Source organism: Mastigoproctus giganteus, chromosome 13, assembly GCF_048544385.1.
Source record: "Mastigoproctus giganteus isolate SK-2022 chromosome 13, ASM4854438v1, whole genome shotgun sequence".
NCBI lineage: Eukaryota > Metazoa > Arthropoda > Arachnida > Uropygi > Thelyphonidae > Mastigoproctus > Mastigoproctus giganteus.
The window spans coordinates 152311187-152328841 of NC_143587.1; the positions used below are offsets into that span (position 1 = coordinate 152311187).

General features: G+C 37.5%; 1 protein-coding gene across 2 annotated transcripts in view; it reads right to left on the minus strand.

Annotated features, from left to right (window-relative positions):
* Positions 1-17655, minus strand: part of LOC150076526 (cysteine-rich with EGF-like domain protein 2) — a 250244-nt gene that overhangs the window by 193312 nt on the left and 39277 nt on the right. For both annotated transcript variants that reach the window (XM_090387978.1, XM_090387979.1), the window contains exon 3: positions 10684-10766. In XM_090387978.1, the coding sequence (XP_090244104.1) occupies positions 10684-10766 (83 nt within the window). The remainder of the gene's footprint in view (positions 1-10683; positions 10767-17655) is intronic.

Genomic DNA, 17655 nt, shown 5'->3' on the forward strand with positions numbered 1-17655 from the left:
GTGGATTGATAATTGCTGCAGTTTACCTTTTACGAAGCATTGGTGTTTAGTTTAGCATTATAAAAAAAAAAAAAAACACTAACAGTGCATTAACTTTTAACCCATTTCATTTACTGACAGTGAAATAATAAAATTCAAAGAAAATACATATGAAAAAATAATCTAATATAAAAAGGCTTGTTTAATAGATCATCTTTTGGTGGTTTCACTGCATTAACGGAACATAATACATAAATCTGGCACCTTCAGTGGTTTTTTTTTTTTTTTTAGTTCAACCAGCCTATTTCCCCTCTGTCCAGGTACAACTGACCACCCTTGGATATTCAACAACTGACAGATTTATGATGTTCTACTAGTTACTATTAATTTTAACTATCCACTTTAAGACTATCAAAAAATAAAGGGAAAGTTGGACTTAGTCTACCTAAATTAAAATGGTAGCTTTTTTTTCTGTATTTGCAGCAATAAATAAATTAATATAACACGCGCGCGCCAATTCATTTATTAAAAAAATAATAACTTTGCATCCCCGCCCCCCACTATGAACTTCTGATTACTTCCTATTCCTCTCATCGGCTATTTTGGGTGACACCAAGTATCTGTTAGCACTGTTATGTAAGTGTTAGTTGACCCAACCAGGACTCATTCAGTTTACTGAAAACACACCTGACACAGATACAAACAGATTTAGAAGCAATAAATGAAAACAGAAATAACTGTAATTATGGGAAATGAAATACAACTAAAATCTGAAAACTTCAAGAGTAATTCTTGTATTCTGCTAGAATACAAGAATTATTAGAATTACACAGAAACATTGCCAAGTCCCATATCTCACATGGAGAAACTAATTAAAAATTAGTTTACATTTTTGAACTAATTTTTCATTAAAATTAGTTCCCTTATACATGTGATAAATTTCTCTCCATTTCTTCTGAATTTGCTGCTTGTTTAATGGCAGCATTCTAATATGCACTTTCAATTACCAAAACTTATCACGTATAAGGAAAATTTTGCTTAGTACCTGACTGAAACTAATTTGGGTGTCTTAAAAGAGAAAAATAATATAGTGCTGTAAAATTAAAAACAAAATTTCAGTTGTATTGGCATACTTTGGTGGATCAACTGGGTTCTATTATTTGAACTCCACTACATAGATGATACTTAAAGATTATTGGGTTTTTTATTTTCTTTTGTTTAAAATTAGTAGTACAGTATCAATTGTTCGATAAAATAGGCGAAATTGTTTTTTTCTTTTTTGACCACTGAAACTGCTTAAAAATTAGAGTAGCAGTAAGATGGAATTCAACTGCTATAGTCAGTGTTAATCAAATTAATATTTCTTACTGAATTTTGCAGTATGAAAAAGGAACAAGAAATTATAAGGAATATTAATACAGTAGAACGTCGGTTATCCGGAATAATTTGAAAGGCTGATCTTTCTTCTTTTTTTTATTAACGGTAGTACAGTAAGTTCCGGTTATAACGGTGACTGTTATAACCGGAACTTACTGTACTACGGTCACCGTTAGAATTCAATTTTCAAAAGTCACGTTTGAAAATTGAATTTTGATTATATTAAGAGAAAGATCGAGCTTATAACAGACTATACAAACAAAAAGCCCAATAAACCAAAAACTGCAAACTGTTTTTATTGTTTTATGGTTGTGACCCCCTAGAATTCTATGTGACCTTAAGAAATGTGCTTTAGAAAAATATCACAGAGACCTGGGTTTTCGCAGAAACCATGAGTGAATTTCTTTCAGATTAGTTTAGCTCCAAATTCAGTAAGAATAATATCGGCTCAAAACTGTGCGATTTATTATTTTTCTCAATTTTTAACGGTAAAATAAGAAGGAAAAGAAAACGCATAGTTTTAACATTGCAACCAAAAACGGAAATTATTAATAGAATTAGAAAAGGTGAAAATTTAGGAAATCTCTCCAAAGAGTTTAATGTGGGGACTTCAACAATCTACAACATCAAGAAAAATTCCAATGCTATAACAAAATTTGTATTTGTGTCTATTATGGATAGTGAAGGATAGCAGGAAAAAGATGATGTCGAAACCTGAAAATGCCGCTTTAGAGAGTGCACTCACTATACTGTTTTGTTTTCTTCAGTGCGAAGTTTAGGTGAACCAGTGTCTGGCCCAATGTTGTGTGAAAAAGCATTGAATTTTAATCGAAAATTAAGGGGTAATGAAGATTTTAAGACAAGCACAGGTTGGCTGAAAAACTTTAAACTGAGACACGGTTTAGTTGAACTAGATATTCAAGGCGAGAAACTTTCTGCAGATGAATCGGCAGCGGTGTCCTTTAAAAGTAAATTCGCTTTGCTTGTCTGACCATCTGATTGTATACTATGGTGAATTATTCATCTGTAATAACAGATGAATAATTCTGACATCATATACTTAGATTTCAGAAACGCTTTTGAGTATTCCACATATCAGATGCTGTCAGTCTTTTTATAAAACATCATCTCACCTATTCATAAAGAGGGATGACCGTAGACCTGTGAGTTTGTCCTCCATTCCAGGGACAATAATGGAGTCAGTTATAAAATCAAAAAAGTAATGTAGAACTCACTCGATAGAATGGATTCATTAAGAGATCTTGCTGTTGTTGTTGTTATTTGGTTTTTAGGAGCATTAGCAACTAAGGCCATATTGCTCCGGGATATGCAGTGGTCATTCCCTGACCTTTCTGCATCCTCCGTATTTGGTGGTGACGGGCTCGAACCCTGGTCTAATCAAGAAGCGTGTGCTACGCACTGCTGCTCCTTCCCACCTGGCTACGGAGGCACCTCAAGAGATCTTGCCTAACCAATCTGATTGGCTGCCATGACATAGTAACAAAGGAAATTGGATGCAAAAAATAATTTTGACATATACTTAGATTTCCGCAAAGCATTTAATACTATTTCACTTTAAAAATTGCTATGAAAACTGGAGCAGTGTGGCATTAGGGTAAGTTACTGTTATGGATAATAGGATAGTTGGTGTGCAGCAAAAGGCAGAGAGTAGTTATTAATGGGCAGTGCTGGGTCCTTTATTGTTTTCAATATTTACTAACAATAAAGATGAAGACATATCAAGTTTAATGTAAAAGTTTGCAGGGTGATTAACAAAAGAAATCAGGATATGATTCTGCCACAAGACCTAGAAAAATTAGTTAGTTTGAGAATTAGCAAATGAAGTTTAACAATGAAAAATGCAAAGTACTACATATGGAAAACAGTAATCCCAGAATACAAATTGGGTAGTACTGTAATCGCCGACCGGGCTAGCCGGGTGGGTAAAATACCTGCTTGGCAACCCAAAGGTCGCGGGTTCGAATCCCGCCTCAGGCTTGGATCAAAGTACTGCAAAACCTTGGGAGGTGCATTATGGCCACAGATGCCAATGCGCCAACAACTACCAAAAAAAAAAAAAAAAAAAGTATTGTAATCAAGTTAGTGAAGAAAGAAAAAGACTTGAGGTAATTATACAATCTGACATGAAGTTCTCTCAGTGCAAACAGGTTGCTTGGACAGCTTATGGGGTTCTGTTAATGATATTACAGGAATTTTGCCAGCAAGGACAAGAAGGTGATTATACAGGTGTATCAGACCACATAGTCGAGTACTTATATAGATCTGGATGCCTCATTTAAGCAAGGATGTCGATCTGTTGTAACGGGTGCACAGAAGAAGCAATAAGATTTGTCAGGATCACAAAGGTACCCTTACCAAGAAAGCCTTCAGTTCTGCAAATTGGTAATAACTAGACACCTGTAGAGAGATCTGATTGAAGTGTTTAAGGACTTAAATGGATTGAGTAAATTAAATGTGGTCGTCATCCTTACTCTTGCCTGGACGGCTCACATATGGGGACATAATTTAAATAAAAATTTAAATTTATTTATAATTAATTTATGATTATCTGAGCTAATGATGACCAAGAACAGCTCGGATATGGTCAAACTCTGTTAACACGGAAAATTTTCATATACTGACCTTGTGACAATGTTCCCCTCCCCTCTAGGAGCTCCCTCATTCCTGCCATTAAGGAAATACATGTACATACATATGTACTGTAAGAAAAAGAATACATGTACATGTATGTATGTAATTACATACTGTAATTGTGTTTATGGTGAAGGTAAAGAAAGCCCACACGACAAGTATGGCAAATTTCGGAGTGGTTTACCGGTGGAACTAGTTTGCTGTGACAGAATTTGTATTGTTGCTCACTCGGTAAACAGATGGTGGGTGTTATAAGTCAGGAGTAGAAATTGAATCCCATGGGAGCTTGAACCCCTCCCGAAGTGGAGAGGGTAACCTGACCTTTTTTTCTATAGAATCATGGGTGAACTAGAGGCTAATTTATTTATTATTACTGTATTTTTATTTTGTAATTATTTTTTTCAAAGACACTCGCGTGTGCGCAGAACATATTTTACAATGCCAGAACTTTCCACTTGACTTTGTTCGTGATTCAATTAGTTTAAAATAATTATTGCACTTAAAACAGTACAGTTTTAGTCTTATTAATTTAGATTTCATCAAAAAATCAAGGAAGTTGAAGCAACGTTTCATTTTTCCCCACAAAATTTCTTCCAACTTTAAAAGATCCATCACTAATATTATCTATATGCCATTCATTCAGAAACTAATTATGCACTTTTCTTTATTCATTAATACACATCATAATGCCAATCAATGACTAAACCGATGTTATTATCTGTTCTGTTCATGCACCAATCAGTACATCATTTGTCACACCTACCTGTCAATCAATATATCGTTCTTGACTTCTACTACAGACCAATAACATCTACTGTCTGTTTACCGAGCAAGCAACACTACAAGTGCGGTATGGCAAAGTACAGTATGCTGTACTTTCACGGCTAAACTTTGCCGAAATTTTCCGTGCTTCTTGTGTGGGCCTTTCTTTACCTTAGCCTGTGTTTATTTACTCACATAGTATTGTACTGTACGTACAGTAAATGTACTGAACATGCATCATCGTGATTACAGCATCAGGCTTTAGAAAAAGTCTTTCAAAGTCTTCTGTTTTAAAGAAGTTCCTCGCTTGTTTGCTGCAATGTTTCTCAGGCATCTCAACAACAGTAGATCGGCAGGCATACTCTCACTGTGCTGTTCGATGTATCGCAGTGTGGTCTCAATTGCATTTAGGCCTTCCATATGCAAAATTTTTGAGCCTTCTCCTGGACAAACATCATCTTCGTCTTCACTCTCTTGTTTTCCCTCACTCACTAAATTTATATGGCACCTCTGTAGACAGGTGGGCAGGAGCAGCAGTGCATAGCACACACTTCTTGATTAGACCCGGGTTCAAGCCCGTGACCACCAAATACAGAGGATGCGGAAAGGTCAGGGAATGACCACCGCATATCCCCAGAGCAATATGGCATTAGTTGCTAATGCTCCTAAAAACCAAACAACAAACAACAACTAAATTTATGATCATGTCATCGGTCATCTCCTGTTGCTCATCCTCATTCATCCAATCTTGAATGTCTTCTGCCGTAATAGGTACTGAATTTGGAAGATTTTTTACTAGCTCTATAAGCAGAAGATTATCTTCATCATCATCTTCTTCCTCAATTTCACTGAGGAATTTTTTCCAGGACTTCATGAGAGCTAATGTTTTTACTTCTTCCCATGATTCTGCCATCCGGTAAATGACATCTTTCATGTTTATGTTTTTAAGGCTTTCAGCAACAGTTTCAACATTTTCAAGATTTTCCAGCAGTTGTTTTAAAAGTCGTCGTCTGTAGTTCCATTTCAAAGTCTCCAGGACACTTTGATCTAGTGGCTGGATTAGAGACGTTACATTAGGAGGCAAAAAAAGAGTTTTAATGTCACCAGAGACTAGTTCAGTTTCATCTGGATGAGATAGTGCATTGTCCAGAAGCAACAATGCTTTTTCTGGGAGTTTTTCTTTTCTGTCAAAAATTTCTTTGTTGCAGGAAGAAAGTCTTCATGGAACCATTTTTTTTCAACAAACATGAATCCATCCACGCATTTTATTGTTTAGCATATTTACAAGAAAGACTTTCCACATGTAGGTGTTTGAAGGCACTTGGTTTCTTAGTCTTTTCAATAAGTAGCAACTTATGCCTGTGACTTCATGCAGCATTTGAACATGCCAACACTGTCAGTCTCTCTTTACTATGTTTATACCCAAGTGCTGATTTTTCTTCTTGTGATGCGAGTGTTTTGGTCGGAAGCATTCGATAATTTAAACCTGTTTCGTCACAGTTGTAAACTTGATCCAAACTTAAACCTTCCTCCTCTATGACTTCTGCCAACTTTTTGGTAAAAGACTGAACCTCTTCCTGACAAGCAGATAACTTTCCCCAGCAACGTTCAGCTGTCTTACTCCATAATGAGGAGCCGTAAATTCTTCATCACGAAAATTTTTCTGAAATTGTATAGCCTTTGCTTGTAGGATTAATCCAGAAATCGGCTTACTTTCTGTCTTAACTGCGTGAACCACAAAAAAAAGTGCTTCAGATGTTTGTTCAAACATCTTCTCATGTGCTCATCACTTTTCTCAGACAATTTTTGTGAACACCATTTTTCAATGTTCTGTCGATTTTTCACCCAATCTCCTACAGTCACTTCACCTACACCTAGCCAGCTTTTTAATTGTTCCGTCCTTGTCTACACGTTTGATGACATCAAACTTAGTCTCTAATGAAACCACAACACGTTTCCATTTTACACTCATCGTACATAAAATAAAAATAAAAAAGCCACGCGGAACCAATAAACTAGTGGCAGGCTGACGTAGCCGAGTGGTCAGGAGCGAGAGTGCATAGCATGCATTGCTTGAGTGAACCGGGGTTCAAGCCTATGACTACTAAATACGATAAATATTTGTATTGACGATTTATTGTAGACTCTACTGATCTGGTTGTCGTGCCGGAGTATAAACAGAAAATTTAATTTTTTTTTTTTAGTCACAAGCGAAATTACCTGAATGAGATGTCAAATTGAACCTGACAGATAAAACTGTTGAAGTTTCGTGGCGAGTGGGTGGAGGGGGTGCAGAGGGAGATAAGTCGTTGAAATTCCATGAATCAGCACAGCACAGTCTGTTCTCATCATACATACAAACACAAACAACTCTTTAAGGCATCACTTATACTTTTCCTAAAAATTGAGCTAAGGGCTAGCTCGGATAACACGGAACCTCGGAAAATCGGGACTCTACTGTATATCAACTATATTCAGATATGGGAAGGCAAATATGCATAATATGAATATAGTAGATGAAAATATGATACACAGCCAGGAAATTCATCAGGGGACTACTCCTGACCATATATCAGGCACTGTGCTTCCAAACTTGTCTGTAGTATTAGAAAAGGGGGGCGAATATGCAGCCTTTTATTGTAATACTAGTAGACAAGGTAGTCTCTACGCAGTGTAAAACATGTAAATTAAAATAAATACAAATATATACAAATTTACAAAAGTGTAAATGTGGAATATAATACAAATGCACTTCACATACATTTGTATTATATTCCACAAGGTAGGGACTACCTTGTCTGCTAGTATTACAATAAAAGGCTGCATATTCGCCCCCCTTTTTTAATACTACAGACAAGTTTGGAAACGCAGTGCCTGATACATGGTCAGGAGTGGTCCCCCTGATGAATTTCCTGGCTGTGTATCATATTTTCATCTACTATATTCAGATATGCATAATTGCCATCCCCTGATTCGACCTCTATGCTAAAATTGCCCTCCCATATCTGAATATAGTGTTATTTATTTACGAATATGAAAAGGCATTTGACTCCATACAGCATAATGCAATGTTTCAGGCACTGGAAAGACAAGGCATAGATATGCCATATATTATGATTTTGAAGAAATATATGAGAATGCTACGTCCTTTATTAGACTAGACAAAGACAGTATCAAATTTAAAATTGAGAAAGGAGTTCGACGAGGAGACACAATATCTCCGAAGTTGTTTACTGCTGCCCTTCAGGAAGCTTTCAGAAGATTAGACTGGTCGCAGAAAGGAGGCAATGTGCATGGAGAGTACCTAAACCATTTACGATTTGCAGATGACACTGTGGTCATAAGCCACAATCCCAAAGAATTAGAGGAAAATCTTAATCAATTATGCAGAGTTAGTAAAGATTTTGGACTAAAGACGAATATGGCTAAAACAAAAGTAATGATGAACAAGTATGCCACAGAAAGAGACAATAACTGAAGGAGCAATAATTGAAAAGGTGGAGTCATATACTTATCTGCGACAACTCAAGCTGTAATAATGATAAATGGCTGGAAGTCAAGAGAAGAATAAATTTTGCATGAATAGCATTCAGGAAATATAATCACATACTGAGGAGCAATATCCCAATTTGTCTAAAACGTAAAAGAATGAACCAATGTATACTCCCCACCATGACTTATGGAAGTGAAACTTGGGCCCTCACCAAAAGAATGGAAGAGAAGCTGAGAACTACAATTGAGAACAACAACGAAGAATGGAACAAATTATACTGGGGAATCAGACTGTTAGATAAGAAGAGAAACACGTGGATTAGGCAGAAAATTAAAGTAAAGGACATTCTTATCAAAACTAAAGAACTAAAATGATCTTGGGTAGGACACATAGCTCGAAGACATGATGACAGATAGACTAAGAAAATAACAGAATGGTACCTAAAAGGAACTAGAAGAAAACCTGGAAGACAACGATGGAGATGGACAGATGAAATTCATGAGTTTGGGTAGTAAATGGATGGCCATTGCACAAAACAGAAGGAACTGGAAAGTTACTGGAGAGGCCTTCATCCTGCAGTGGATTGAAAATGGCCGATGATGATGATATAAACTACTAGTTTTCAAATTTGAAAAAAATTTGAAAATGGAAGTAAATAATGGTATCAATTCTATATATTTTTAAAAATTTTCTTAAAACTATTTACACACAAGTAGAAATATATGTAACCCAACAAGCAGTCCAATCACTTTGAGATCACCACAAATATTCCAACCATAGTTATTGTAACATATAGCAGCAAGAATCTGGGACATACTATCGTAAGTTTCTTTCAGGCCAACAGCAGGAACAAGAGGAATTGATGATAAAGTATTTCCATTATGAAGCAATACTGCTTTCAGACTTAGCTTTGACACATCAATGAACAAACTCCATTTGGAGGTATTGTAAACAATATTCAGTTCGTGCATAAGACCAACGATGTCTTTGCAGACACACATATTTGTTTCCATTGCAAAATATCTTGAAAACTCTTCATTTCACTTATGGTATATTGTAATGTTTGTACCTTGGCGAGTAAATTCCACTGTTGTAGTGGAATCCAAGTAATTCAGCCTTCTCTTTGGGTAAGCCCAAGTCTCTGATCAAGTCGCTTAATTCTTCTTGTTCAATGTAGTGTGGGGCTTTTCTTTTTCTGGCTCATAGTCCAAATCATGTGAAGTACATGGTTCAGCAACATCTGGTAAAATGATTTCTTCTGTACCTTCATCACTACTTCCAATACCCGAAGATTTTGGAGGCACAGGTACTGGCAGTTCTTTACCATGTGACACTGGCCTAATTGCTGATGGGATATTTGATGCAGTACTTGCTCTCTTTTGAAAATACCTTTTATTTTTGTCATGCAGAAATAGCAGTCGTCGAAATGATTCTTGGGCTTGCACCACACCACAGGGACGGGAAAAAGGTAATGCTCCGAGCTTTCCATATAACCACAGCCTTAAATTCATTGTACAAGTAATATAACAGATATGTGGAGCCCGATTTTTGTCTTGGTCACCGATCTTGCAGCTGAAGTATAATGAATATGCAAGTTTTGTGACATTGTACACTTTCTTCCTCTGAGTTTTTGGGGTTAAGTGTCCACAAACATAGCAGAAGTTGTCTGGGTGATTGACGCAAGTTCTGTGGTTTATCTTCTCCATTTTAACAATGCATTAACCTAAAAACAGTAAAAGAAATTGGTAAATTTGAACAGAAGGTGAATTCTTATAGCATAGTTTATCATACACTATATATTGAACAGTTGAATGGTGTAATAAAATTAATAAAAATACTGACTTGCCTGGAAAAGTGCATCAAAATATACTATATTGAAAGAACAGTAATGATGTACTTTCTTAACTTTTAGCCCAATAAACAAAACCAACCAAAAGTTAATAAGTTTAAAAATTGTATTTCAAACAGTAAAGATATCTTTGTACAGAATCCAGTTATCTATCTATATCTTAAAGCTGATGTGATAGGAAATTTTTATGATTGATTTTAAATTCTATACATAAAACTTGACCAGAAACAACCATTGATTTGCTGAAGGTAAAAATCATGTTGGGTAGTGTTATTAGAGGGGATAGACAAAGGAGGTGGGTACAGTTTTTTTTTTTTTTTGTCTAATATTGTATAAGCTTGTTTCCTTGCATCATTTGCCATTACTAATACTACTACTACTAATAATAATAACCCTCCCTCCAAACGTCTCTCTCACATTAGGGGCACATGCATCACTAGCTTAGATTAAGCATTCTTGTTCTGTATACTATCCTGATACATTCACTTAAGAGTTTTCTGTAAAGTGGTAAGGTTTTCTGTTAAGGTTTATAAATTAAATAAATAATAATTTTAACAAAAATAACTATTACCTATTGGCATAACTTCCTAATCTACTCTCTTCCCACGATGCATCGCCGCCTTCATACTTTCCTCGAGCAGTTTCTTCCAAACCCTAATACAAAATATAGCTATTAAATGATTGTGTTTAACCAAAATAAAAAAAACATCAAGTTCAATCTTAATTCAAATATTATTCTAACTGAAACTAAAAGAATTAGAACAAAGACAAGATTTATCATTATTATATATATATATATATAAACTCACATACACACACACTTTATTAACATAACCGTATATATATACTCAAAACACACGCACACTCTAACCCAGTATATACACTCTTAATCTGATTATCCTGAACACATCTTCATACATTAATAATCTGTAAATAAAAGAACCGATGGCAGTGATCACAGTGTACTGATGTGGGATTCACATAAAGATGTAACTAGTGTTAGGAGCAAAAAAATGTGTTTTTGCTTTCAGAAAGGAGACTACAATGGTCTCAGACAGTTTTGAATAAATTAAATGCAGTGAGATAAACTGATGATGTTACTAACAAAAATTCAAAATGAAAAGCAATCGGCTTGTAGTGGAAGCTACTAGGCTTTTCACCGAATAACAGATGCTGTTTAAAGTTTAGACCTAAATGGATGTCAGATGAACTGATGAGACATGTGGTAGGGAAGAAAATTATATGTGATGCATATAAATTATCAGGTATTACAGACGCCTACAGTAGGTATAAACTGGTGTGCAATCAAGTCACAAAGGAGGTTAGGTAAGCTAAGGCAGATTACGAGAAGTCTCTGGAAAAGAATGCAAAGAACAATAAGCAAAGACTTCTACTTATGTAACCATTATAAAGAAGGGGATGAATCGCATAGATCTACTAGATATGAATGGTTTAACTGTCAATGATTCTGCTCAGGTTGCTGACAAACTGAATAGATATTTTGCATCTATACTCATTCACACATCAGGAATTTTTTAGTAATGGGGATGACAGAAGTTCATCAAATTATAATAAGCAGCAACTGATTTTGTGATAACAGAGAAGGTGGAAGAGAAAATGTTGAAGATATAAAGAAAGCATCTGGGGTGGATGGGATCTATCCAATTATATTAAGGGAGGCAGCAAAAGTGATTAGCAAGCTTTGCCATAATTATGAGAGCATTCTTAGATTCAAGGGAGAGATCCCTGTGGACTGGAGATATGCGAATGTATCACCAACTGCGAATGCAGCATAACTGCATTCACACCATGGATTTGTTACAGGGCAATCTTGTCTTGGTCAATCTGCATACTACGATGCAGTAACAAAGGAATTAGATGAAAAGAATAATTTTGATATTACATACAATACTAATATTTCAGAAAAGCTTTTGACACTGTTCAGCATTAGCATTAGTAGAGGCATTTGATGCAAGAAAGCAAGCTTATGCAGCATCAGCCAAAAAAAAAAAAAAAAAAAAAAAACCACTTCCACTTCACCCCTCTGTTCTTTCAAAATACCTGTCCAGCTGAGCCTTAAACTTATTTAGGCTATCAACTTCCACGACAAGGGATGGAAGTCTGTTCCACCAACCAACCACCCGCTGGCTAAAGGCAAATTTCCGCACGTCTATCCTACATCTGTCTTTCCTCAATTTGAATTTATGCCCTCTCAGGTGATTACTCTGAGCTAGAGGAAGAATCCCATCAGCATTGAGCATGCTCAAACCATTCAATGCTTTATACACCTCTATCAGATCACCTCGATGGTGCCTAGTCTCCAGACACTGTAATTTGCAAAACTTAAGCCTTTCTTCGTAAGAGCACCCCTTTGTTCCATTCACTAATCTTGTTGCCCTTCTCTGTACTCGTTCCAGCAGCTCTACATCCTTCTTGAAATGAGGCCTCCAGACCTGTATACAGTACTCAAGGTGTGGCCTGACCATTGCCTTATACAAGGGAATAGTCACCTCCTTATCCCTGCTAGAAAAATTACTGTATATCATTGACAAGACACAATGAGCTACTCTTGCAGCCCGTCTGCACTGCTCAGAGAACTTCATATCTGCCTGCACAACCACACCCAAGTCCCTTTCATTCTCTACCACTGTCAGTGTAGTACCACAGAGTTGATACGTTGCTCTGGGGTTGCTGTTTCCCATGTGTAGTACTTTACATTTGTCAATGTTAAACTTCATTTGCCACCTCTCAGCCCATCTGCTCAACCTTTCCAGATCCTGTTGCAGCAGCATAGTGTCAGTAGTGTCCTTGGCAAACCTGCCAACCTTTGTATCGTCTGCAAACTTGGGCATTAAGCTTGATATACCATCATCAATATCATTTATAAATACAGAAAACAATAATGGACCCAACACTGAGCCCTGAGGGACTCCACTAATAACATTAGTCCACGACGAGCAGTGTCCATTGATTACCACTCTCTGTCTTCTCCCCCTCAGCCACCCCTTTATCCACAGCAGCAATTTGCCTCCAATGTCACACTGCTCCAATTTGTGCAGCAGTCTTCCATGTGCAACAGTATCAAAAGCCTTTCTAAGATCCAAGTATATAATATCAAAGTTATTCCCTGCATCCAGTTCCTTTGTGACTGCATCATAGTATCCAATCAAATTGGTCAGGCAAGACATAACTAACTGCTGTACATATTGGAGCAGTGTGACATTATGAGCAAGTTACTGCTAAGGATAAAAGTACAGTTGAGTGGTAGAAAACAGATGGTATATATAAATGGGCATTGCTCTTCTTAGACTACTATTATTAGTGGAATTAACCAGGGTCCAATGCTAGGCTCATTGTTGTTATTTTTCTATACAGGTACATATTGGTTTATGACAGGGTTCCATTTTTGAAGGAACTATCGCAAAAAAAGTCTGTGTAAAATGAACCTAATTATATAATGTAAGTCAATGAGTTAAGTTCCAGGACCACTCAAAATTGACATAAGTAATATGATATTATTATATTTAAAACTCTGAAATGAATGCTATAAGTATAAAAACAGTATTTTTACAAATATAAATTAGTAAAATGTAATACAATATAAAATAACCAAGCTAAATATAATTAAATTAAAAAATTAAATTTTATACATTTACTTTGATATGTTTGAAGCCCAGACCTGAAGTTTTTGTAAGCACCACTGTAAGGCCCCTTGCACTGATCTTTTTTGACAGTGGCATAATGCAAGATTTTACTTCTCTGATGAAGTCCCTGATTGAGGATCTTCCCTTTTTGTGAAGAACGCATTCAGTGTTGACTCTCAAGATTTCTCTTTCTTTCTTTGAGAACCTCAGAATAAGGGTCAATGGATACAATTACACTCCTTTTCACTTTCACACTTCGCTTCCCATTGTGGTCAATCTCACAAAACTCATCAGTGATGGTCTCCATGGCTGAAAGTATGCACTATAGATTGCTTGTATTCATAGATTTTAGAGCAGCTCTTCATCTTTTTCTTTCTTCTCCTCCTTCTGTTGGCTTAGTTTAGCCAATTCTTCCAAGTCTTCATTGGAAAGCTGCTGTCCATGACTATCCAACAGCTCTGTTAGATCTTCAACTGTAACCTCTTCCAATTCCGCCTCTTGTGGAAGCCTGAGGTGGAATTGGAAGATTAGAGCCAGTGGAGACCAATGTTCTTCACTGGCTCTAATCCTGTGAAGTTGTGCATAAATTGTAGAAGTTTACTCTACACTCTATTCAAACAGTTCACTGACACTTCTTCCCAAGCTGCACTGATAATGCCCTTCAAAACGTCAAATGAGCGCCAATAATCCTTGATGGTTTTGTCTGACCTGTCCAAAGCTCTCGCCATTTCTGTGAAGGTTTGGCAGAGGTAATAAGCTTTAAAGGTTGCTATTACCCCCTGGTCAATTGGTTGCAAAACTGAAGTAGTATTTGGTGGCATGTACACAACACTGGCGTCCAGAGATATTCCAACTTCAGCAGTGTTTGCAGGATAGCCAGGGCATAGTCCATGAGAAGAAGAGAGCATTGGCTGGTAACTCATTCTCTTTACAAAATGGAACACAATAGGGCAAAAATTGTTTGTGTACCAATCCAAGAAAATTTGTGTCACCCAAGCCCTCCTGTTCCATTTCTGGTAGACTGGCAGGCAACATGGCTTTGTTCAGCCCCCTTGACAGCATGTGGTGTCTGTAAATGGTACACCAACATTGGTTTTAATTTTAAAGTTCCAGACACATCTGCACCCAGCAGAAGCATTAACCTGCCTTTTGCAGCCTTGAAATCTGGTGCAGACTGCTCTTCATGGGCAATGAAGGTTTGTGATGGCAATTTCTTCCAATAAAGCCCAGTATCGTCGACATTAAAAATGAGATCAGGAGAATAATTACTCTCCTATACAGTAGCTTCAAATTCTGCAGGAAATGCTACAGCTGCCTCAGCATCTGCACTTGTCACTTAATTTCACCCAGCAGCAGCACTTACTTTGAGATTTAAATCGTATGAACCATCCCTTGCTATCCCCACCACCCTCTTTTTTTTAAGGTCTTCGAAAATTTATTATAAGTAATAACAGCTTGAGTCAATAGAATGTTTTTTGATTTAAGTCATCCATCCACAATGACAATAATTTCTCCATTTTTTCTAAATGGAGTACTTTTCTTAAAGTGTACTTCTGCTATAACTTACTTGCATTAGCATTAGTAGAGGCATTTGATGCAAGAAAGCAAGCTTATGCAGCATCAGCCAAAAAAAAAAAACCCCACTTCCACTTCACCCCTCTGTTCGTTCAAAATACCTGTCCAGCTGAGCCTTAAACTTATTTAGGCTATCAACCTCCACCACAAGGGATGGAAGTCTGTTCCACCAACCAACCACCCGCTGGCTAAAGGCAAATTTCCGTACGTCTATCCTACATCTGTCTTTCCTCAATTTGAATTTATGCCCTCTCAGGTGATTTTTCTGAGCTAGAGAAAGAATCCCATCAGCACTGAGCATGCTTAAACCATTCAAGGCTTTATACACCTCTATCAGATCACCTCGCTGGTGCCTAGTCTCCAGACACTGTAATTTGCAAAACTTAAGCCTTTCTTCGTAAGAGCACCCCTTTGTTCCATTCACTAATCTTGTTGCCCTTCTCTGTACTCGTTCCAGCAGCTCTACATCCTTCTTGAAATGAGGCCTCCAGACCTGTATACAGTACTCTAGGTGTGGCCTGACCATTGCCTTATACAATGGAATAATCACCTCCTTATCCCTGCTGGAAAAATTCCTGTATATCATTGACAATACTCCATGAGCTACTCTTGCAGCCCGTCTGCACTGCTCAGAGAACTTCATATCTGCCTGCACAACCACCCCCAAGTCCCTTTCATTCTCTACCACTGTCAGTGTAGTACCACAGAATTGATACATTGCTCTGGGGTTGCTGTTTCCCATGTGTAGTACTTTACATTTGTCAATGTTAAACTTCATTTGCCACCTCTCAGCCCATCTGCTCAACCTTTCCAGATCCTGTTGCAGCAGCATAGTGTCAGTAGTGTCCTTGACAACCCTGCCAACCTTTGTATCGTCTGCAAACTTGGACATTAAGCTTGATATACCATCATCAATATCATTTATAAATACAGAAAACAATAATGGACCCAACAATGAGCCCTGAGGGACTCCACTAATAACATTAGTCCACGATGAGCAGTGTCCATTGATTACCACTCTCTGTCTTCTCCCCCTCAACCACCCCTTTATCCATAGCAGCAATTTGCCTCCAATGTCACACTGCTCCAATTTGTGTAGCAGTCTTCCATGTGCAACAGTATCAAAAGCCTTTCTAAGATCCAAGTATATAATATACTTGGTTGGCAGGGTTGTCAAGGACACTACTGACACTATGCTGCTGCAACAGGATCTGGAAAGGTTGAGCAGATGGGCTGAGAGGTGGCAAATGAAGTTTAACATTGACAAATGTAAAGTACTACACATGGGAAACAGCAACCCCAGAGCAATGTATCAATTCTGTGGTACTACACTGACAGTGGTAGAGAATGAAAGGGACTTGGGGGTGGTTGTGCAGGCAGATATGAAGTTCTCTGAGCAGTGCAGACGGGCTGCAAGAGTAGCTCATGGAGTATTGTCAATGATATACAGGAATTTTTCCGGCAGGGATAAGGAGGTGATTATTCCATTGTATAAGGCAATGGTCAGGCCACACCTAGAGTACTGTATACAGGTCTGGAGGCCTCATTTCAAGAAGGATGTAGAGCTGCTGGAACGAGTACAGCGAAGGGCAACAAGATTAGTGAATGGAACAAAGGGGTGCTCTTACGAAGAAAGGCTTAAGTTTTGCAAATTACAGTGTCTGGAGACTAGGCACCAGCGAGGTGATCTGATAGAGGTGTATAAAGCCTTGAATGGTTTAAGCATGCTCAATGCTGATGGGATTCTTCCTCTAGCTCAGAAAAATCACCTGAGAGGGCATAAATTCAAATTGAGGGAAGACAGATGTAGGATAGACGTGCGGAAATTTGCCTTTAGCCAGCGGGTGGTTGGTTGGTGGAACAGACTGCCATCCCTTGTGGTGGAGGTTGATAGCCTAAATAAGTTTAAGGCTCAGCTGGACAGGTATTTTGAACGAACAGAGGGGTGAAGTGGAAGTGCGTTTTTTTTTTTTTTTTTTTTTTTTTTTTGGCTGATGCTGCATAAGCTTGCTTTCTTGCATCAAATGCCTCTACTAATGCTAATGCTAATGCTAATATAAAAGTTATTCCCTGCATCCAGTTCTTTTGTGACTGCATCATAGTATCCAATCAAGTTGGTCAGGCAAGACTTCCCCTTAACAAAACCATGCTGTGTCTGAGCTATAACTGAAGTCTTGTCTAAATGATCCTGCAGTGCTTCCTTAACCAGTGCCTCCATTAATTTTCCTGGAACAGAAGTTAAGCTCACAGGTCTATAATTACTTGTGTCAGCCTTTGATCCTCCTTTGTGAATTGGGGTCACATTTGCACATTTCCAGTCTATG